General features: G+C 33.6%; 4 protein-coding genes across 4 annotated transcripts; 2 read left to right on the top strand and 2 right to left on the bottom strand.

Moving 5' to 3' along the window:
• The first annotated feature begins 155 nt into the window (after positions 1–155).
• LOC123910740 (protein EI24 homolog) lies at positions 156–4,656 on the top strand. Its single transcript, XM_045961941.1, has 11 exons — positions 156–580; positions 761–911; positions 1,002–1,054; positions 1,602–1,736; positions 1,822–1,885; positions 2,015–2,100; positions 2,181–2,263; positions 2,747–2,823; positions 3,203–3,318; positions 4,093–4,198; positions 4,352–4,656. The coding sequence occupies exons 1-10, from the start codon at positions 426–428 to the stop codon at positions 4,157–4,159; spliced, it is 987 nt and encodes a 328-aa protein (XP_045817897.1). The 5' UTR covers positions 156–425; the 3' UTR covers positions 4,160–4,198; positions 4,352–4,656.
• A 5,145-nt stretch (positions 4,657–9,801) lies between these two features.
• Positions 9,802–12,325, bottom strand: LOC123910739 (transcription factor TCP8-like). The gene is made up of 2 exons (XM_045961940.1): positions 10,078–12,325; positions 9,802–9,901 (listed from the first exon to the last, which is right to left on the bottom strand). The coding sequence occupies exon 1, from the start codon at positions 11,663–11,665 to the stop codon at positions 10,103–10,105; it is 1,563 nt and encodes a 520-aa protein (XP_045817896.1). The 5' UTR covers positions 11,666–12,325; the 3' UTR covers positions 9,802–9,901; positions 10,078–10,102.
• Positions 12,326–16,597: 4,272 nt separating this feature from the next.
• LOC123910737 (zinc finger transcription factor YY1-like) lies at positions 16,598–20,505 on the top strand. Its single transcript, XM_045961939.1, has 6 exons — positions 16,598–16,887; positions 17,132–17,190; positions 17,992–18,191; positions 18,626–18,715; positions 19,289–19,432; positions 19,752–20,505. The coding sequence occupies exons 1-6, from the start codon at positions 16,802–16,804 to the stop codon at positions 20,301–20,303; spliced, it is 1,131 nt and encodes a 376-aa protein (XP_045817895.1). The 5' UTR covers positions 16,598–16,801; the 3' UTR covers positions 20,304–20,505.
• A 2,213-nt stretch (positions 20,506–22,718) lies between these two features.
• Positions 22,719–23,322, bottom strand: LOC123910736 (60S ribosomal protein L27). Its single transcript, XM_045961938.1, has one exon. The coding sequence runs from the start codon at positions 23,268–23,270 to the stop codon at positions 22,863–22,865; it is 408 nt and encodes a 135-aa protein (XP_045817894.1). The 5' UTR covers positions 23,271–23,322; the 3' UTR covers positions 22,719–22,862.
• Between the last annotated feature and the right edge of the window lie 501 nt (positions 23,323–23,823).

The following is a 23,823-nucleotide window of genomic DNA, read 5'->3' as shown; positions in this document are numbered from 1 at the left end:
TTTATTTTTTATGATGTGTTTCAACATTTCACACGTTAGGACTAATATGTGTCAGTTTTTTATTCAAATTTCACGGCCATCATGGCAAGGATTAAATTGACATTGAGCATCAAAGTTTTCTCAATAAAAACAAATACACTAAAATTCTAAAAATTAATCTAAAATCCATAAACTCATCTCCAACCACACCCCTTTTCCCAAAATTCATCTATTCACAGCATTAATTTTAAAAAGAAAAACATAATAAAAATAACAAACAAGTCTTCAAAAAAAAATAAAATTTAGAGACATTTTTTTGTACTGGTGTTATTTTCCGAAGTTTGTTATACTAGATTGAAAAACAACGCTTTGATTTGAGTCTTGTTTAGTAAAGTATGAGAAAAGGTTGAAGTAGTAAGTTGCGATCGATCGATCAGGAATCAGGAATGGAAAGGTTAAAGTCAGGTTGTATTCTATGGTTTGAGGGTTTGAAAGAAGCTTGTTGTCTTCATCGCGTTGTTATTCTCTGTCTCCGCTCAAATTCTCTATTGCTCCGAACAGGCCAATGTTTCCTCCTCAATGGTTTCATCTTCTTAGGAAGGTTACTTACCTTAACTTATCTTTTTTTATTATCCTCCGAGATCATTCAATTCATAATTAGGGCCTCTTTAGATTGAATTATATTTGAGCTTATCTACTTACTTAAATCAGTTTTGTGACTTATTATGACCATAATCTATGTGTTTGTTTGTTGAATTTGAACATTTAAATTTCTGTGCAGTATATTCCTCCTAAACTCGGTTGTCATTCCTGCTTTGTGGTTGATATTACCTGATCAATGCTCACACCTTGTTTCTCATCAACTCTGTGACTTAGCTACAACTTTCAAATTTTATTCTTTCTTACGTCTTGCACTCATTCAGCTCTTCTATGTAAGTATATAATATATATATAGATTGCAATGCAAAAGCTTTGAATCAATTTGGTTTTCAAACTAAATTTTTGTCATTGTCTACTTGCAGGTGCTTTGGTTTTACCCATTATATGTGTTTAGCATAGTTCTAAGCACTATCTGGTAATTTCCACTTTTTAATCTTTCCTCCCCATTTTTTAAGAGAAGAATTAGATGCATTTTCTAAGAGATCATAGAACACCACAGAGTAGATACATAACATAGCTGTCTAATCCCATTTTTTATTCATGTATGCAATCCTACCAAATGAATATTTTGGACTGTTTCTTTTTCTATCTAAACAATACTGTGTTGAAATTCTTGCTGGAAATGTTAGCTTACAACTCCCAAATAAGTGTCGAATGCATCCATATTTCCAAATAGTGTTTGGCTCCATAGGGAAATGTTTCGGTTGACTGTCATGTTCTCATTGCAATCACAAAGAAAGTATTTTTTTTTATTTTATTTCGGAGTTCTTTCCTGCTGACATCTAAGCTTTCAAGGACTCAGATTTGTCAACAGGAATGGTATATAAGAAATCTGGCAGCTCAACCAAGGAGCGGAGCCTAGCACTATAGCAATAGGCTATATAATATTCTATTTCCTCATGAGCTAGTATGTTGTTTTGCTTTGTCTTTTCTAAACGAAAGTGCTAAGGGTATGGTTTCAGGTACAACGACATTGCCAAGTATGGGTATGCTGCAATGGGAAGATCTAAGTTTACAGTGGACAAAGTTTCCAGCCAAAACAATGCACCAACTACGCAAGATGCTTATCAAGCAAAAAAACCATCTGGCCTTGGAGGGTAAAGTTCTAATTCATAGTTACTTCATGCTGCATATTTTTTCTTTCTAAATGATATCGATTCTTACCGTGTCTGCTTAACCCAGGGTCATGATTGGAATAGGAGAGCAGGTGTACTCGATACTCCTTTTGAGCGTTTTCTTTCTTGAGGTAATAATAACTTATGCTCCCAAATTGATAAAGATATTATATATGCCTTATATACAGTAAATTTAATTTTGGTTTTTTTTTATCCTTTCTAGTTGACTAAAATCATGCAATTTCTAATGTTATTTCCAGGTCTATGCAACTGGTTTCATACCATACATAGGGAAGGTGCTCAATTTTTTACTCCTTTCCTGGATGTATGCATATTACTGCTTCGAGTATGTGGTCCAAATACATCTTTGCTTAATGTCCTTCTTCACCAATTAGATACATGTTTTAAAGTATGCTTTTTGATCAGGTATAAATGGAATTTCAATGAAGTGGCACTTGACAGAAGGCTAGACTACTTTGAATCTTATTGGCCATTTTTTGCTGGTTTTGGTAAGATTTTTTTTCTGCAATAGTTTTATTAAGTACACCAGTTTGTTCCTCTAAAGAAAAATATATGTTTAATATATTGCCATCTCTTGTTTTGATGTCCCTCAGATAAAACATCCTATTTTACAAACATTAGGAAGAAGAACAGTTCTTTTTTCTCTGTATATTTGATAATAAAAACTAAAATATAACCAGTCTTAAGATGTCTGCTGAGAGACAATATTACAGGTTGTTTGTGAAAAGATAGATTGGGTGTATGGGAATGGGGATTGAGGATTTTCAACTTTGGGAAGTGAGCAATTACGAAGCAGTATGCCAGTAGTCCAATATATGTTGTTGCCTATGAGGCCTGTTGTGGTTTAAAATCCAATCTAACACCATTTTGTTGAAAAATGTTGAAAACAATTTTTTTTCTATCATGTATAATACTTTTATCCTATGATTTCCCTTCATATTTGATATTAATAATGATTTGTGCCATTACAGGAAGTCCTTGCGTTTTGGCTATATTCTTTTTCTCTCCTCTTGTTGGTTATGGGATTATGGCTATACTTTTTCCACTGGTATGTATGACTGTGTTGGGTGTGACCCTTCTATTTCTTCTTTCCTCCTCCTTGATTTGGATCTTTTGACGTTAAAATTTTAGTGTCATGTAAGTTTTTGTATCCATCTCTCGTTGCATGTATTAAATATCTGGGACCTTATTAACCTTTATTGATTTTTATATAGAGGGAGAGAGAGAGATACGAATTTCACAAGACAGTATTCTGAAACTTTAACATGAGAATCCAAACCCCTTCCTCCCACATTGAATTTGACATTTTATGCGCTTTTTGCATTTTTTTTGTTAATCAAAATGAAAATATCTTGTTATAGTATTATTATGAATGATATTGATAGGCTATCATATACTAAATTAGTGTCATACATTGTGTGTTTCAGTTTGTTCTAACTGCAACTGGGTCGGAGGCTGAACAAGAAATCTCCTTTGAAAAATATAAATGGAGAGCTGCAGGAGTGGAAAGGCTTCCAATATTTTACGTTGCAAATAATGTGTCGTAAGTTTTTCATTACTTATTCCTTCACTAGTGAAGCACAGTGCGTTTATCTGTAATTATTTGACAATTTTGAGGTTGTCAAATCCTTGTTAGTTGTCATACACTTGCATCATTTGACTCTCGTCTTATATGCTGTCTCTAGATGCTTTGACTTGTTAAGTTGACATAATATTAAAGCTATTGAGTACTGAGTATTGTCTGTTTTTTAAAAATATACACCCGATGTGTTGCTATTGATGAAACTTGGACTCCTCGTGAAATGAATAGGTTCAAACTTATTGATATTGTTTGTTTGTTTCATTATTTGGCTAACATCAGTGTTCTTGAACTTTACCTTTCTTTATTTTATACTATGTTGCAAATTCAAAAACGAATTGTCTAATGTTAATTCCGACTTTCAAATAAAAGATCAACTACCTTAACAAGTAGTTCTAAGATATTGGTAAATTGATCTCATTTTTAATTTATGATCCATATTTTGGTGATCAAAGTATCTTTTACACCTCTCATTCTGTTTTTCTGTGAAATTAGGATGCTCTTAAGGGGATAATGAAACAATAATAAGTAGTTCTAATATTGGTTCTCAAGTTCTTTATCAGATATCTTTCTTATTCAGATTTTTTAATTAGGGTGCGGTGCGTTTATGAAATCTTTCTGCATTTGATTACCAAAATTTCTAATAATGAATAAATGGCATGCTTGATTGTATAATAAAGCACCTGTGGAGTTATTATCATTGTACGTAGTCACATACTTGGATTTTTGTTTATGTAGGATGTGGATTTTATCTCTTTTACCCCTGGAGAAACGGGACCGTATGCAAGACATGAAAGCACAATAAGATTATTGTAGTCAACGATTATGGCATAACTGACAACTGGTAAGAAACACGGACTGCTATATTTTCCACCGAAGCCATGTCAATTTTATACTTACAGTGCTTTAATATGCTATATTCATTGGAATATTTAACCCTCTCACTACTTTTATATTTTACTTTAAGTGAGTTAATTTGTTTTGTTTAACGCTGTAGGATAAATTTATTTAACACATCGATGCGGGTTGAACTACACACTACGCGACTTCATAATTCAGGTGCAGAAGGTTAAAGGCTTAAAACTGCTGCCAGAACTAAAGTCAACCATGTTATTGGGAAATTCTACTTTGTATAGGGTCAGCACTAACTTGGAGTTTGCGTTCTAGGAGTCCTTCGACTGCTACCTTCTACATTGTATAGATTATGCTGAATTTGGTTGTAAGTTGCACTCCAAGTCTTAATTTGTGCATAACATTTGTAACTCTCAAAATATATTTATGCAAAATTAGTCGAGTTTAAAACGGTCCCTCCCCCTCCAGTAGGCAAGCTTAGAGACTCAACCAGACCAATGACCTCCACAAATCATGCTTGGTGATTCTTCTGTGGTTATATTTAAAACCTAGGTATTTTCCCACATATGAGTATTATCATTAATCTTATCATAGGCTTATCATAGTTAACTTTCAAAATAGAGCAATCACAAAACTTAGCCATTGCAAAAAAGGAAAGATAAAAAAAGTAAAAGAGAAAGTGTGAAGACCTTAGTCCCCATTGGCAAATACAGCCACAACCACATATTCTCATCAACTGCCTTCAAAGTGATACCAACTAATCTCTTATGCATATGACAGACAGACATGGAGGCGGGGTTATCTTGAAACAAACATCTCTTTGGAGAAAAGCTCTCAATCTTGCTACTATTTTTATAATAAAAAGGTCTGTTAACATGTGCCCTTAAGGCACATGTTAAGATATACCAAAATAGAAATTCAATATTTAATGATACAAGAAATTTAATGCTTCAAAAGTCAAAATGCACAAATTAGCATTTAATAATTTCTATTTTTGCTTCCTTAACATGTGCCTTAAGGGCACAAGTTAACATTCTCCTAATAAAAATAGAAGAAGACTAAATTTCATACATAAAAGGTTAACAATGTATTTGGGGAAGCCAAATGCCTTCAAAATGCTTCTCATAATATGATTGTCAACTCAATCATTAATTTTCTCCAAGTCAAGTTTAAGAATCAAGTTCGCTTTCTAACTCTTTTCCTTACGTAAATGATCAACCATCTCTTGCAAAACAACACTAATATTATTTCTAGTACTTTCGCTCGAAATAAAATTTTTAGGATCAGAGTAAATAGGTTATGCTATTAGGACACATGTTAAGGAGTTAAATATAAAAATAATTTTTGAAATTTATGCTTTCGACTCTTTAGAGTACATATTAGCATTTTGCTATATCATATCCTGGATATATCAATATTTAATGAATCTAAGAAAACATTTTTTTTTTCATATTAAAGTATATTCCTTTCCTATAACTAGAATGATTTGAATTCTCTCCAATTTTTTCTCTTATATTATTGATCATGTTTTTAGTAATTTTAGCCATGAATTCATTTTGCTCTTTGTGATTTATTAGATTAAAAAAAAGAGATAACATAATAAGAAAAATTCAAGAGGGTCCAAATTCTAACTAAAACTAGCAAAATTAAAACAATGGAAAAAGGACAAGAGATAAGAGAATCATTGTCCTTGTCCCATGTATGATATGATATTCAGAGCCCACGCGCGGTATTGCAACTAAAACACGCACTTGCGAGCCAGTCATATAATTGGACCATGTGAAGCGCGTGATACTTTATTTATCCTCATTCATTCATTTACACTGTGTTTGGATGTTCAAAGAAATAGGAAAGAAAGAAATAGTGAAGAGAGAAATAAAAAAGATAGAAATAAGAGAGAAGTTGAGTGGAAATTCTATATTGTTTGGATGAATAGAAATAGAGAAGAGGATGAGTAGAAATATGAATAGAGAGAAATTAATAAAAATGAAAAAGACTAATTTATCCTTCATATTTAAAAAAATAAAAAATAAAGTTGAATATTAAAACTAAAAAAAATAAAATAAGGAGAAGGACATTGTGGGAAAATGCATCTCTCCACTCCTTCAATTCACAAATCTCACCTATTGAGGAGAGATTTCTTTTGGCATGGGACCCACCTAAAAAATTTCTCTCTCTCCTTATTTCTCCCTTTATCCAAACTAAAGAAATACCTTATTTCTTTACTATTTCTCTCTTCTTTATTTCTCTCTCTCATAAATCTATCAAAACAAACATAGTGTTACTGTATTTGGTGAGGTGGTCCCACACTATACTCAATAAATCCGTGACCACAATTCATCCTGGCCGTCCTTTTCTTATTTAAGATCAACCATCATAAATCTCTCCCTCTTCCTGTTTCCATCTCTTATCATCATTCTGTCTCCCTTTCGTGTCCTTAAAGTGAACAAAACAATAATCAAAAAATATTTTTATTGAGTTATTATTCAGATAGTATATCAAAGATCGTAAATTCGAATTCGATTATCAGTTTTATTGTAAAAACTAAAAACTAAAAAGTGACTGCTTCGTTGCCTCCTTTGTTTCATTATTTAATTAATTTAAAAAGATAATTTTTCTCGTAAAAAGTGGATGAAAGTTTAGTTTTGTCTGCTAATAAACTAGAAGATAGGCATGCTTGCTATCGAATATAAGTTGATCATTCTAGAAAATTCACAAATAACTTTGTTTTAAATGCTGTGTCTAAAGTAAGGATATTTGATATCCAAAATTTATGTAACTAAACTAATATTGCTGCAAAATTAAAGAGCAAAATTATTTCACAGTTTTCTTTTAACTTTGTGAAACATTTTTATGAACAACCGAACCGATTCACAAACCAAATTTTCGTATCTCGCTGGATATAATCCTTTTCCTGGTAAATTGGATCATATGTGGTCTTTCATCTTCAAAAAAATAAAATATAGAAATAGAAAAAAAATATGCGGTTAAATTTAATTTAATGGTTTGATTAAAAAAAATAACTCGGTGGTAAACTAATGACTAGAGTGAACGCAAAGTAATGCAACAGCAGGTCATTGAAGAGATTTAGATGAAGAGGATATAAGTTTTAGAAGAATAATTGTGAACATAATAATAATAATGATGAACATGAATATTGAGCAAAAAAGAAAACCGTGATTATTGGACTAATAAAAGGAAGGAAATCATAAAACATTGTGGGAATAGTTAAAAAAGATGAGGTCACATGATTAACAATTAAAATTGAATTTAATCATTTAGATTAAAATAAAATGAAGGGTGAGGATGTGGAGTAAATCTAATGACTTACTCTTGGAGTCAATATATCCCTCCTATTTTTTTTTTATGATATCGATGTCATATATTGTTGTTTGAAAAGTATAAATTAATAATCATTCTTATTTTAACAATTAAAATAATGACTTAATTAAAATCAATTTGATTAAAAATAAAGATGTAACTTATATTGAATTTACATCAATCACGCATTGTTTTAATCGTAAAAATGAGCAAAATCAAATTTTTTTACTTTTAAAATGTATTATTGATAGTAGTTAAGATTTATGATAATTTTGAACATTAATTTAAATAATAGATTAACATTTGCATGTTAAAATAACATAAGTGTTTATTTTATTAGACAATTCGAAGGAATAGTATACATGGCTCCGATTTTACTAGGAATGTGTGACAAAACCTCTTTCTAGAATGTGAACACAACAAACATGCAAAGGTTATAGCTTCATGAATCAAAGTTTTTCTTGAATCAAGGCAAGATCTTAGGACAGAGTCTTTTTCTTTTGGATGAAAAAAATGTTGTCCGATGAAAATATCTAATTAAAGTGGCAAAATGATATCTAATTAAAGTGGTTGATCAAACTTATTTGGCAATATAATGAATTGGGAATCCAAGTAATACTGTTGTGCATAGATAGGAAATAAGGAGTAGTAAATGGTTAAAACTTAAAAGTGTGAAGTGGTGATAAAAAGGAAAGAATGATTGGGCAATGAACAGTGCTATGAAATTGACTGTTCAAGTCAACACCAAAGTCATTTTCCTTGCCCCCCTGGCTTGCAGAAAACGTTACCATCCTTTAATTAATTAATTATTACTACTATTATTATTTTTTATTATTATTCATATCCTCATTTTTCTTCTTGAGGTTTACAATTGATTTTGATTGCTTCTTTTTCCTATCTCCATTAAATGCTTAGCTTTTTCTTTTCGCGCAATTCATTTGACAAAACGTCCCCTTAAATTATTTTATAGAATTCATTTGACAAAATGGAGTACTATATTATTTTGTTAATTTATGAGGATTTATATATAACCTACATTTTCACGTAGATTATTACGTAGGACAAGCAATATATAATATACAAATACAACATTATTTTTTCTCAAAAAAATAAAATAAAAATACAACAACATTATTTGTATTTACATGAATAATTCAATTCAATTTGTTGCCTTTTTTATGCATAAAATATAAAAAGCACAATCATTGAATATGACTGGCATAATAATAAAGTAGTAATATATAATTGACGGTCGTCATTCCTCCTTTAATAATGTATATTTTCTAAAATTATATATATATATATATATATATATATATATATATATATATATATATATATATATATATATATATATAAACAAAAAAGTTTTATTTTAGTTTTTCATAAATTCTCTCCACTTCATTTATTTATCAACAAAAAGGTTCTCCCTTTTGAAGTTAGTAATTCTATTGGATACATGTCCAACATACACTAAATTGATTTGTTATTTTGCAAATTTAGCCTATTCCACTAAACTCTACTCAATTTAGTACATAGACTTTCGGCAGGAACATTGTATTATATACATGCAAATGGTCGAAGTTTGAACCTCGATCATCTCACTTATCCACCATAATTGTGGAATTTCTAGTCACTAGATTACTTGGCAAAAAAATAAACTCCACTCTATTTATTGGTTTTTATTTTTCAACTCAATACATATTCTCTCATTTTAGGGAGTAACCCAAAAAATAGCATAAAAATATCATTTGTGGAAAAACAAGAGGTAAAATGTTTGAAAATTGAATCAGGGAAAAAAATAAAGGAAATGAGAATTAATGCCTTGCTATTCCTGTGACCTCCCTTGTTATTATAGAGTTATCTCCAAAAACTAAGGCACACACATTAATAACTCAGATTTGTATAGTCCAGCTATGATCAATTACTATTTTCATATAGTATTCATCTCTATCCTAAATACTAGTACTATATGTTAACCTAAAAAAATAAGGAAAAAAGAACCGGAGATAAAAAGCAAGCAAATTTCAAATTTGTTTGAAATCCTTTTGTTTTGATGAATTATCATATGATACAGCTAGGGGCAAGAAAACAAAATAAATAAAAAAAATAGCAAGAGAAATTTCCTCCTATACAAACAAACAAATAAACTCTGTCAGTCTGCAAAGTTCCTTTGGACAAAAAACAAACCGTAAATAAACATACCATAACCATGCCATGTACCTCCAAATCAATACCAATAAGATTAAAAAAAAAAAAGCATCTAACAAGTCCGATGCGATATCATGATGCATATATTGGATCCATAGATGGAATTAATTTCTTCCAAAATCAAATTACTACTACTAGTTTTTTGAGATATTCAACTTGCAATCTGCAAAAAAAAAAAAAAAAAAACCCAATAAACTACTATAGCACTACTTTGGTGGCGCACGCACAGATTACAATGTAAACAAATTATGCAAGCAAGCGAATTAAGTAATATAATTTACATGTGAAAAACCATGCCATGCCATGCCATGCAATGCAATGAAACTTAACTAAACTAACCATGAATTGTTTGTAAAACTCTCTCTCATTGTGAGTTATTACTATTAGGAGCATCTTCTCCACTCTCATGATCATGATGATGATGATGATGATGATGACTAGGTTGTTGTTGATGATGATGATCTGAAGAAGAAGATGAAGAATTGTTGACCACATTGAAATGATGACCAGCAGCAGCTCTTGTATAAGCATTAAGAGCAGCCAACATACCCAAATTTGAATCAGACACTGCCAATCCAATATGCTGTGAAGGCGAAGGTTGATGATACACAGATGAACCCAATTGTAAACCACCTGCACCACCACGTCCACCTTCAAATTCAACACCACCACTACCACCGGAATTACCTGTTGGAACATTGAACCTCGGCATGAAATGCAGCTGAGACGAAGGTGTTCCTTGTTGTTGAGAAGATTGTTGATTATTAAGATGAGTACTAAAAGGCCACATGTTTTGCGTCTGTACTGTCTCTGAATTCGCAGTTGCTCCGCCACCGCCAGTCACCGGTACCATCCATATTGTGTTTCCACTCCCTGCCGTGGCCCACATGGCTGTTGCCGGTAACATATTCGACGGTGGTCGAAGAAGTCCAGAAATAGAATTTCCAGCAGAAGAAGCAGAAGAAGAAGATGAAGAAGCTCCACCACCACCACCTTCACCTTGTTCTCCCATAGTACCATCTTGTTGGTGGTTTGTTTTGAAACCTTTAGGAGAAGAAGAACCATCACCATCACCAGTTTCGTTGTTCTGGTTGTTGTTATCGTCTTTGAAAAGATCTTCTCTATAGCGTTTTCTCATATAATTCTCATTCGAAAGTGCTTCACCGATTTGATCGGCGTTCATGAGTTGTTGATGAGGATGAAACCCTAACAGTGGCGCGTGTTGGTACGCAGCTTCTTCATAAGGATGATGAGCCAGTGCAAGCGCGCTGTGAAAACTATGAGGAGCTGATTTCGACGGCGGCGCCGACAGAGTTGAGCCGCTACTTCTGAGTGAAACGTTGAGCGTCGAGAAATTCGCGGGAATTGTTCCGGTTCCGGTGGCTGCGATTATCGCCGGCTCCGCTTGTTGAAGAAGCCACTCAATTGTTTCACCGTCTGATTTGTGACCTAATTCTCTGGTCAACTGAAAAACTCTTGCTGCACATGTCGCCGGCATTCGAATTCTCCGGCCACGACCGTCGACTTTAGTGTGTCTGTCCTTGGTGGATCGTTTAGGAGGATTAGCAACAGCAACGGCAGTAGTGGTGGAAGAAGAGAATTGTTGAATTTGGTTGTTATTGTTGGAATGAGGTTCAGATCTGGTAGCAATAGCAAGAGAAGCGTCAATTGCAGAAGCTGAAGCAGAGGAAGAAGATGAATTGGATGGAGATGAATTAGTGTTGTTGGTGGAGATGGAGCCCATAATGAAAGGTGATGGTCTTCCATCAAAAGGGACCACGAGATGGTGTTGTTGTTGTTGTTGTGAATGAGAATTTGAAGGTGGTGGAGATAATGATTCTTGTTGTTGGTGGTGGGGATGTGTGGTGGTGCCTCTTTTCTGCTGCTTCTTGTTATTGTTTTGTTGCAAATCTGATGATAGTTCCATTTATTTAGCTCTATCTATGTATGTAGGGAAGCCTCTCTGTTTACTTGCTTCAGTTTTTTCTTTTTTATATAATAATAATAATATTTATTATTATTATTATTATTATTATTTTCATTTCATAGATAGATAGATGATTCATGAGACTCATGGATGTTTCCTTTTGTTCATTGAAATTAGACTCAGAGAAAAAACAACAAAAGTGGGGTGAGAGGTGGGGGCAAGCAAGACAGGAGGGTTGATTATTAGTTGAGAGAGAGATAGAGAGACACTGTGTTTCTGTGAGAGATAGAGAGAGAGGGTATAGAAATTCAAAAAGAGTGTGTGAACTGTGAAGTGAGTGAGAGTGTGAGTTTGTGTTGTGGTTGTGGGGTTGTGATTGACTGCTGTCTTGTTCAGAGCGGAACAGACGCGCACAATAAAGTGAAGTAGTAAGTTTTTTAACTGAAGAGAGAGATAAAGTGAGTGGGGGGGCCTTATTAAGGGAAAAAACAACGTAACAGAAGGCCACTCGTGGGGTCTCGTAAAAGGAATGCCAAAAATTACCCTTTCTTCTCTTATTCTTACTCACAACCTATCTATCTTAAATGCCTGCTGCTGCAAAATTCTACTATGTGTGTGCAATAAGATATCATCTTCATCTTCTTCTTCTTCTTCATAGTTTGAAAAGTCAAATTGTGTGTAGTGTGTGTACTGACTTACTACTAAAGTATAAGTAAATAAAAGTGTACATTTCCCTTTCTCTCTCACATCCAACCAAACACAAGTGGCCTAACAAATATTTTTCAAATCTTTCTTGTCTATTACTACCAAATTGCATTAGTCTCGATCTCCTTTTTGAAAGTACTATGTGAGATTCAAAATAATTTGATTCATTCAGTGTTAATTAAGTGATAATAATTAATTAATTAATTAATAATAATGATTGGGGGCAGTGGGTAGGGTTGAGTAGTGGGTGAGATGGTTAAAGGGAGAGGGAGAGTAGTAATCTAATCAAACAGTATAAATAAATAAAGGGTCTTGTTAACATGTGCCCTTAGGGCACATGTTAAGATATACCAAAATAGAAATTCAATATTTAATGATATAAGAAATTTAATGCTTCAAAAGTCAAAATGCACAAATTAGCATTTAATAATTTCTATTTTTGCTTCCTTAACATGTGCCTTAAGGGCACAAGTTAACATTCTCCATAAATAAATAAATAAATAAACATGAATGAATGAAATTGCATAATAATTTGCAATATTGAAGAGAGTGGGAGTGCAGGTGAGACAGCAGAGCACAGCACAAAAAAGCATCTAATGCACTACTCGACAGCTCATCCCAACCAAAACCACATTCCTGCCTTTGTTTTTTTTCTTTCTCCTTTTCAGAATTCAATCCTTTTTTTGTTTTAAATTTCTCATCGTCAAATTTGGTTGGCTCCACCTTTTGCTAAGTGGACGGTCATAAAAGACCTAATTGTCCTTGCCCAATCATATTTATGAGTTTGATTTTTCATTCCAAAATTATTTAATGTATTCAAATTTTGAATTTAAATGATAATGTTTTTTTTTTTTTTTTTTTAGTATGTACACTATCATAAGAAGACACAATCAGCATTTCGAACTACTTCTCCACAAACTGTGAGAGCTCCATAATTAGTAACAGAACCATCACCATTTAATTTAACAAAACCGTCCTTGGGAGCACTCCAAGAAAAAACATTTTGACTAATTGAACTTGATTGATTGAGGGAAATATTTAAAGGAATCAAGTATGTCTTAGAAAATACCATTGCTTGCTTCCTAGACATAGCAACAACTAATTGAACACTATTAGTTACACGAGAAAATATTGATTCATTCCTCGGCCTCCAAATTCCATCAACCACCAATCTAAACAGACCTCACTAATCTGTCCCCGTTAGCATGAGCAACTCTAATATTTCTAATTAACCATTCTTGAATATTTGAATTCCAAAATAATAATGCATTCATAGCATAAAATATTTAAATTTTGGATCTCTATAGTTGGATTTTACAAACTATTGGTCTTTAGGCTGAAAATGATAATTGTTTATGGCGTATTCGTGCTCCACGGAATGCGAAGCATTTACTGTGAAGAGTATGCAGAGGTTGTTTGCCAGCTCGAGTTTGTCTTTGCGAATGACATGTGAATTGTCCGGCGTTGTGTCCGCTGTGCTTGGGAGGGGATGAAGATGATTGGCATATTTTTTTCGGTTGTATGGAAAGTAAAAATGCTTGGAATGAAGCGGGGCTTAGAGCTGTTATTGAACCGCGGCTGCAGAATTTTAGTACAATGACAGAGGTACTGCTTGATATTTGCAATAAAAAGGACATTAGTCGCAGGCAGAACTTCAATGGTTGCGTGGGGAATGTGGAACAATCGGAACAATTGTGTATGGAACGGAATCGGCTGCTGGTTGTGCTATGTGTGCGCTGCAAAACTAGGCTGAATGGAATGCAGTTAATATCATTCAGCAAAGTCACACTGTTGCTGCTACTGTTCTTGTTATTATGCAGTGGCAGCGGCCTGCTATTGGGTGGTCGAAGTGTAATGTTGACGCAAGTATCAAATAGGAGCGTCGGGATGGGGGTGGTGTGTACGAAACGATCAAGGCCAGTTCATACAAGCTGAGAGCAGTTGGAATCGGGCTAATCTTACAATAATTGAAGGTGAAGCTATGACGTTATTGGAAGCTATTCGTGCAGCAATCAATCAAGGATGGTACAATATTGTGTTTGAAAGTCACTCTAAAATTGTTTTCTATGCTATACAAACAAACCAAAGTGGAACCTCTAAATTTAGTTCCCTTATTTCATCTGTTAAGTTGTTATCGAGTTTACATTCTAGCTTTGAGGTAAAGCTCATCAAGCGGCAAACAAACATGGCAGCTCATAACTTAGCTAAGGAGGTCATGTCTTGGCCTAGTCGCAAGTTATTTGATTTCGTTCCTCGTTATATTGAGAACATTATTATTAATGAAATGAGTTGAATTTGTTTCAGAAAAAAAAAAAAAAACATATCCTACAAGTTGAATTTCGTTCCTCGTTCGTTGGTGATACCATCCCCAAATCTAAACAACATCTCAGAGTTTTCAAGTCCTAAATTTAAAATATTAGTACTAATGTAATAGTGGCAAATAAAAAGCTTTTGCATAACATTAAGCTTTGACGACAACATTAAGTTTTTCATGTTCTGATTTTGGCTTCTTCAAAAAAAAAAAGTTTTTCATGTTCTAAATTCAAAATATTACTAGTATTGTTTTTATTAGAACCATCGTCACATTCATTACCAGAGTTATCACCTACACAAGAATTTTTCCGTGTGTCGCAACCATTCTGTGAAGCCTCTTTTGTTGAGGGTAATTCATCAGAATCCTAACTATGGTTAACAATACAGCTAGTTAGCATAACTAATCTAACTGTTCTCTAACTAATAATAACAGCTTAGATAAAAATACAAAGGTTTTAATATAGATCCAAGTTTCTGAATAATTATTATGCTTTGTGCTTCATATAGCATGATGGTTCTAAAAAACAGTTCTCTAGCAGTTGTCCTTTCTCGTTAAACTTCCAATCCAACTATATCACATTCTCATTTCCTTTAAATCAAAGGCAATAACAACAGAAGAAAAAGAACTCCCGTTCTGAATCTGAGGGTATTATCAAAGGAGCAGCAACAGCAGAAGATGAGCCAAAATCACGACGGTTTGAGGGAAGGGAATCCGGTTCTGGTGCGGCAAGGAATCTGGGTGGAACAATATATGACGGCGGTCCAAAGATCAATGGTGGTAGTGGCGGTGGCGGCGGCCAGAGATGGAACAGAACCTGAGAGTAGAGAGTGAGTCAACACTGAACGGTGTCGTGTTTCCTCAATGTGCAACTCGTTGTCATTTTGATCCCTGATTGAAGAAAAAATACAAAATAGTCTCCGATTATGCAATACAAAAAAACTGACGTGGTCTTTTTTGGAGACACGTGGCACGCTGAGTAGGCATTAATTAGACAAATGGCTTGATGACATGACGATGGACCAAAATGACGAGACTTTTTTTTCTTCTTTCTTTCCATTTCATTATCTTCTTTCTCTCATTCTTCTTCATGATTGTTATGATTACAATGGTTGATATAAGATTTAAGAACATAAAATATGCATTTCAATTGGTTGATATAAGATTTAAGAGCTAGAAGCTATGGTTCAAGCGCTGGTTTAAAAACATAGTTAAGGAGAAAACAAGTTTGAATAAATATATAGAATATAGTTAAAGAGAAAACAACCATAAACAAATAAGAGCAATATCAAAATCACCTATCCTATGTCTGTCCACCTTCAGATTTGCCAGCATCTTCAACAACAACAACAATAAAGTTACATGCTTCATGGAATTGAAAAGTGTTCATCCTATTTTCAAGAGTTTCATTTCCACAATCTTAAGATCTTCATCCTTACCACGATTTTTGAGTTCTACAATTTCTGGATTTTATATGAATGTATGAAGAAGTATGAGAGGAAGAAAATGAAGATGGAGAAATGGAAAAAAAAAAATACTGTCATTTTGGTCCCTGGCCATGTCATCAGGCAACTTGTCCGATTAACGCCTACTCAACGTGCCATGTATCTCCAAAAAAAGGCCACATCATCTTTTTATAAAGTTAACTGTCAAATTTAACGTCAGAGACCAAAATGACTAACGGATTACAGAGTCAAGGACTATTTTGTGTGTTTTTCTTCAATGAAGGACCATAATAACAGCGAGTTACACATTAAGAGACTAAAATGACTATTTCTTTTTTTTATTGAAAAGAATAATGAAAACATATTTTACCCTAAAATAAATAACGTGGTAATAGTAATTAATTAATTACAGCCACCTTAGTGTAAACGGGCCTATATTTTGAAAGTGCAGTCTCCAATAGCGGTTGAGAATTTTGTAAACCGAACCGGGTCTAGACCGGTTGAATCTTCTTTTTGCGAAAAGCAGGAATTCGACATGAACATGGGATGGAACAAAGCTTCATCAACAAACAAAATACTTCCTCGTAATTTTTCTCTTTCCGTATCCCCTTTCAAACCCTAACCCTAAAATTCTTCAATCGATCTCAGAGAAACAAATTGTGAGAGAATAACTAAATGGAAACTCACTTCAATCACACTCTCTTCGAGAGGCGCCCCTTTCTCAAGTCCAAGGCTCCTGCAATTAAATGGGTCAAACAATGGTACTTCCCCTCTTTTCTTCATCAACTATTTTATCCTCAATTTTGATTTTTTTTTTGCTCAATTTGTGCTTGATCTCATAGTAGTGTGTTCGTGGTATGGTATAGAAAGAATTGGTATTTATTGGATTTATACACTGAAAGATAACATCAAAGAATTGAATAAGAAATAAGCAAAATTGAGATTTTTCTTATTAAAGTTTTGAATTCAATATGTTAATAATCAGAGAAATGATGTTACTATCAGGGTTCCCCAAGATGTTGTGGCTACTGGTGGGAAGTGCATGCTCTTAAGATGGGTAACAGGTCTGTCCTTTTTGCTCACTACTGACCCAATTATCTGGTTTTATTTATGCTGTTATTATGTTCTATTATCTGATTTGAATGAGTTGAATTTGTTTCCCACAAATTGAGCCCCAAAATTTTCCCCTTAGGGTATTCATAATTCACAATGCTAATTTTTTATGGTTCATATTCGTAATACTTCTGATTGACCTCTCCTGTTGATTAGACAATAGACACCATAATATTCATACCGTTCTTGGTATGTAGATCATGTCCTTAATTTAATGATAGTTTTTTTATTTGATTTGAACTCTACACGTATGAATTGCTACTCTTCACCATAGTTTGTGATTTGCTACGAAATAGCTCTATACGTATGAATTGGTTAAGACTTCTGGTGCTGATGTGAAACTCTAACAAAACTTACTATTGCCATGTAGCACTATTACAACCTGTCATATTACGTATGAACAGTAACCTCCTAGATAACTATCTCAAATACTCATACACCCCAAAAAAATCTGATCATAATGCTACATTTTTTCACTGGTGTGTAGTTTAAAATCTTTAGCATTTGTTTGTTATGCTTCTGTTATCAACTTGCTTTCCAGTTATCTTTTATAACCACCTGCAAAGTTATGTATTTCTAAATGGTTGTATTGATGCAAAAGGAGCAAATCATGTATTTTTCGTAGTTATAGAGCATGTGATTAGTTGAAGGTTATGCAAGTTTGGTTTGCATCCAAGGGACTATTTTATTTGATTTGAGTTTGTTTATCACGCGTTCTGCATTAACAATTTTCTGTGATTTGTTTTCCTTAGAGGACACTATAAAGGCCTTGAAAGAGAAGGAGAAAGAACCTTTAGCTCCTGAGCCAGAACCCGAGCCAACTACTGAAGTACTTTTCCTTTGCAGCTACGAAGGCTGCGGAAAGACATTTATCGATGCTGGTGCTTTGAGGAAGCATTCTCACATTCACGGAGAGAGGCAATTTGTTTGCCATTACGAGGGGTGTGGAAAGGTAATGAATCTGTTCTTCAGATTCACGCACTCACAAAGTGCACATATGCATGTTAAACTGTATGGTTGTAAGTTGTAACATACTAGGTTCACTGTAAATCCTTAACAATTTTTTTGAAGCTTCATAATATTTTTTTTATTCACACAATGTTTTTTTTTTTAATGACACAATGTTATGTCTTTACTCACACCTCTACTCCTGTCCTAGCTTCCATTTTTTGTAATATCAGGTCTATTTAGTAACACACACATGTATACATATTATGTTGTATGGTGGTAACCCACAATTGCTCAAGATAGATCCTTATCAATTTTTCCATTTAGTTTCATAAAAAGTTTTTTCTGTCTAACGCTATGTCTCAATGTACAGCTCTTCTGTTTGCCTAGTGTCAGGTCTATTTAGAAATTTCTAAGAATGTTTTGTTTCTGTTGCAGAAATTTCTTGACAGCTCAAAGTTAAAAAGACATTTCCTAATTCATACAGGGGAGAGGGATTTCGTGTGTCCTCATGAAGGCTGTGGTAAGGTGATGAATCTATCCATTGTTCTTGTTTATTGATCTCTAAGGTTTTAATGTTAGTATGTTGAATCAGTTTCATGTTTGGTATATTCATCATACCCTGAATATCAGCAATAACTCATTTTTTGTTATCATTCACTCTGAACCTAACCTACTGATCTGTTTTTACTTCCATTGGAATGATCAAATATTTGAGTTCTAAAGCTTTAGCTGCAATATGACTGTTCAGCAGTGGGTTACTTTGACTGCTGATCAATAATAGATTTGCAAAACCATTAGTTTAGAATCAATGTACCCAAAATATTGTTTGGTGGATGACTGTATTTTACTGTAAATCATTGTTACCACGGTCAACATGGTAGTTCATGGTTCCATATATATATGCGAAGATTTAGACAATGGTTCAAACCTTCTTTGTGGCAGTATAGGATCTTCTTAAACAAGTCAACACTTTGCATTCAGAAAAGACAACTTTAGTATCATATTGTCTGGATTCATTTTTAATTATATTTTTTATGAACAAATTTTAATTATATTAATCATTGGTGATTTCTAAGATTTGTTTGTGCCAATATGCAGGCCTTCTCCTTGGATTTTAACCTGAGGTCTCACATGAAGACACATTCACAAGAGAACTATCATATTTGCCCGTACCCGGATTGTGGGAAAAGATACGCTCATGAATACAAGCTAAAGAATCATATTGCTTCTCATCATGAAAAGGTTGGTTAATATTTCCCGTTTTTGAAAGCGTGATACATTTATATGCTCAATGTGCACAATAAGATAATGCATCCTGTCTTATGAAGTATGGTTTTAATACGTGCTCTTGGTTTTTCCGTGCTTTCATTTGGTGTGTGTAAATATATACATGTTTTAATTTTAGTATTATTTTACAAGGTTTGGAATATATTCGTTGTCTATATAATATGTTTACAATTTAAACCTTGGCTGACTGCACGTTTGGTTGTAGCTAATGTGCATGGATAATGTTAAGTATCACCCAAACAATTTTTTATTGACAGTTTCAACCTCATTGCAGAGTACACCAACAATGGATGTGACGCCAAAGTATACCACTCCTCCTTCAGAAAAACAAACAAAAACTGCTAAACCTTCTGGGGCAACATACGGTTCAGCATCCTCTGATCGCCCATATGCATGTCCTTATGAAGGGTGTGAAAAAGCATACATTCATGAGTATAAGCTTAAACTGCATTTGAAGAGGGAGCATCCTGGCCACATAAATGATGAAAATGCAATGCTTGCTCTGGCTAATACTGCTGAAAATGAAATGGATGAAGCAAGTGATCATGATGCTTATGGTGGGAAACGTTCCAACGGTAAAAGTCAGAAGCAAAGTAGGCCCAAGCCAAACTTGAAAATGCCTCCTTCCAAAGTTGCGCAACGAAAAGGGTCCACTCAAACTCCTACTGCCACTTTTAATATGGTTAAAAAACCTTGGCCAGTGAAAGATGAAACTTATGATGAAGACAGCGAAGAAACCGAGGAGGATCGTGACAATGTTGAAGATGGTTGGAGATATGCTGCAAACAACGAAGATGATGATGAGGAAACAGAAGATGAAGACTGATATTTACTTGTGGCTTCTATGAATTCACTTCATTGTTACACTCCTACAATATTAGATTTTTCTCTCTCTTTCTATTTGCTTCAAGAAATGCATTTTCATTTTTTCTTGACATAGTACATTGGTTAGCGGAGGAATGAATAATAAGGTAGGTAGGATGAATTTATATTAATAATAATAAAATGTGAACTAATATTTGTGTGAATATTCTCCGAGTGATGCAATTTTGTACGGCCAAACATGAACTATCCTAGGAAGGTTATAATTTTAAAGCAGATTTTGAATTTATTTAAATCTAAAATACGGAATATAAAGTCTGAATTGTCCAATCTTGATGGAACAGCGAGTTATGTGCGAATGTGGTTAGTCACAATCTTGTAATAGAACACAATGTGGATCCAGATCCCTATGAGTGTAGCAGTTCCAATATGGTACCTCTTGTGCTATTTTTACTATAGTAACAAAATTTGATAAAACTGCACCATCTCATTTTTAGCAATTGTAATCAAGTGGGTACAATTGTGGGCAAGGCAAAAAAAGATTCTTGTTATACTCTTGTTATCTCGATTGGTTAAATCTAAACACAAAAATAATCAAAGAATAGTACAGTATTTCTCCTCTCTTGCTCACTCTCACTTTGTGTTCTACTCTCTAATTGTTTCTTTGCAATCTGAGCAATTTTCTTCTTCACGAATCTAACTATTTCAATGAGATTGAGGCCAAAAGGTTTCTTATTTCATTAATCATTTGCCATCAATTTTTGAATTTTAGTAATGTCATTTAATATAGATGTTTTTTCATTTTGATTATTGTGTTGTGACATCGATTTTGGGTCTAATGATGTTTTTGGTTTTGCAATGGCTCTTGTAAACACGATTGTTGCAGCTCTTTTTGTTCTCAAGTGTAAACAAGACCTGTTGATTACAATCTTCTGGGTGAAATTTCGCATGACTTTTAGAGGGTTTTTTTTCTCTCAAAGAAACATAAAAAGAAAAATTCCAAATGTTGGGTTCTCAAACAAAATACATATCTAGAGACAAACAAAGAGCAGGAAGGAAGAGAGATGTATGGTGTTTATGACCAGAGGGGAAGAGAGGTGATGTTAAAGTATATTTGGTGTGGTAAATATACCTCTTGGATTTCTTTTTATTATCTGGTATTATGGATGTTGGATTTCTTGTCCTACTGAAGTGGCCTATCTCATGTTATATGACCTCTCTGAATAATAGAATAAGTAATTGCAGTTTTGTTTTTGGACAGGGAATAAAGAATTACAATGTTAATATGATGTGTAGAAGTTAATAAATTACGGATACGACAATGTTGGTTTTTGTTACTCGCGGTTCTTATTGAGACTGAGCTTGACTGATAATTTGGTTGTTATTTAGACACAATTTGCATAAGGCATGCCTGCTTGGAAAACAAGAAACATAGTTTGCCTACAGAGGCACCATACTAAACAAAAGGAAACCAAAATGAAAGCTACTCAAGCAGAGCACAAGAGCAGCAAAATTACAGCACAGCCAAAACCATCCAGCCTATAGCAACTAAAGCGCAGACAGCAGCAGAGCGAAACTTTCAATGCATAGGTGAAACCCTCAACCCGCTCCATCTCCAAGTCAAAACTTTTATTTCGACGACAATTTCAGAGGAAAAAAAAAATTAAAACTCAAGTATTTCTTTTTTATGATATTCACCTCAACAAGTACCATTTGGAAGACGGAAAAAAATACGACAGTTATACCATCGCTGAATAGCTAATTCTGTATTTTAGCAGAATCCTTTCTATTAAACTTTCAAAAATGTAATTTTTACTAAATTATGACGTGATTACACTAGACAAACTTATACTCAATCACAATTGCATATTCTTGCCAAAGCAAAATTCTACAATATACATATGGATATATGAATAAATTATGTTGATTAATTTTGATCAACAACATTGTGGCAACACATTAGGCTAACAAAGTATTACAAACACTGGTGGTATAAAACACAGGAATTGTGATAAAGAGTGGCACACATCAAAAAAGATAAACCACACAATTCCTCATCACAAATTGCATCATTTTTTCCTCATTTAACCTTCCATATTCATCAGCTGTGAAGATTATAACTTACAAATAAACCTAACTATCAAATTGCATGTTGATTTCATTAGTTATTCCATCCCCAAATCTAAACAAATTCTCAGAGTTTTTCATGTTGTAAATTCAAAATATTACTAATGTAATAGTTGCAAAAAATTAAGCTTTGACGGCAACATTATCGAAATTTACAGAGAAAATGTTTTCTAAACACCCACCACAATCAGCACTACTGGGAGCAGACAAAAAGATTTATTAAAGATGCATATAATCACTTCAAATCCAATTCAATTTCCAGCAAAATAATAAGATTCAATAAGCGCAAATATCTCAAAACTGATAATATAGATCGATCATAAATCTCTTACTGATACAAAACTAACAACCACAAGTTCATTCATGATTCATATAAAACTAAACAAAATGTATCACTGGAAATAAAACTTAACAAAAAAAAAAACAAATCATTGATTCAGAATCGAAGCTTGGTGAAAAACCACCTGTTCTTGCCAGTCTTGAACCTCTCCTCAAGACGCTTCTTAGTCTCCTTGAGAGCTGTAACCTTCTTGTCCTTCGCTTGAAGAACATCAGGAACAACAGTATCCTTCAGATCCACATCCAGAGTGTAACGAGTTGGCATCAAATGCTGATAGTTCACGAGCTTCACGAATGCTTTAACCCTAGATTTCTTCGCTGTCTTCTTTGCAGAGTCTTTCTTGATCACCTTGCTAGGGTACTTCTTGATTCCGGCGACAAGACAGTGTCCGTATGGCCTCTCACGGGTACCGTCATCGAAGGTACGAACGATCACCGCCTTTTTGCCGGCATAACGGCCTTGAAGGACAATCACTGCCTTGTTAGGTTTCAAGAATTTCCCCATTGTTGCCGCAGTTTGCTCTACCGTTCTGCAAATGCAAAACCCTAATTCCAGTTTATATAAGTAGCTCTAAAACCTAATTGGATCCACATAGGGCCATTTTTGTTACCAGGCCGGTTATTAAGAGATTATCACGGCCCATTTTACATACCAAATATTTCAATCATAGAAATTCTTTAAAATGATATTGATTTATGGGTAAACGTTTCTATATAAAAATGTATTTAAATCTTTATTTACAATAAAAAGTTATATGATTTTTTAAAAATATCATTTCAATCATTTTTTATTATTTTTATTTTTTTTAGAGGCATTTATATTTTTTCTCGAGACATTTTTTCTACTATGGACTAATTAACTTATGACTTGTGAGAGATATTTCTTTTAGTGAATTTTTTTTCTTCCTTTTTTAGGGACCTAAAGTCCTTACTTAAGTCGTCTTAACCTTAGGTTGGCGCTAATGATTTCTTGATTACTTGTGACTTATTTTTTAGTTTACAATGTTGACAATGAGAATTGAACTCATAATTATATAGTTTTGGGCTAAATCAGTTTT

This window comes from Trifolium pratense, linkage group LG2 (assembly GCF_020283565.1).
Source record: "Trifolium pratense cultivar HEN17-A07 linkage group LG2, ARS_RC_1.1, whole genome shotgun sequence".
Lineage (NCBI taxonomy): Eukaryota > Viridiplantae > Streptophyta > Magnoliopsida > Fabales > Fabaceae > Trifolium > Trifolium pratense.
The sequence above is the reverse complement of the archived record's forward strand: the minus strand, read 5'-3'. Positions and strand labels throughout refer to the sequence as shown.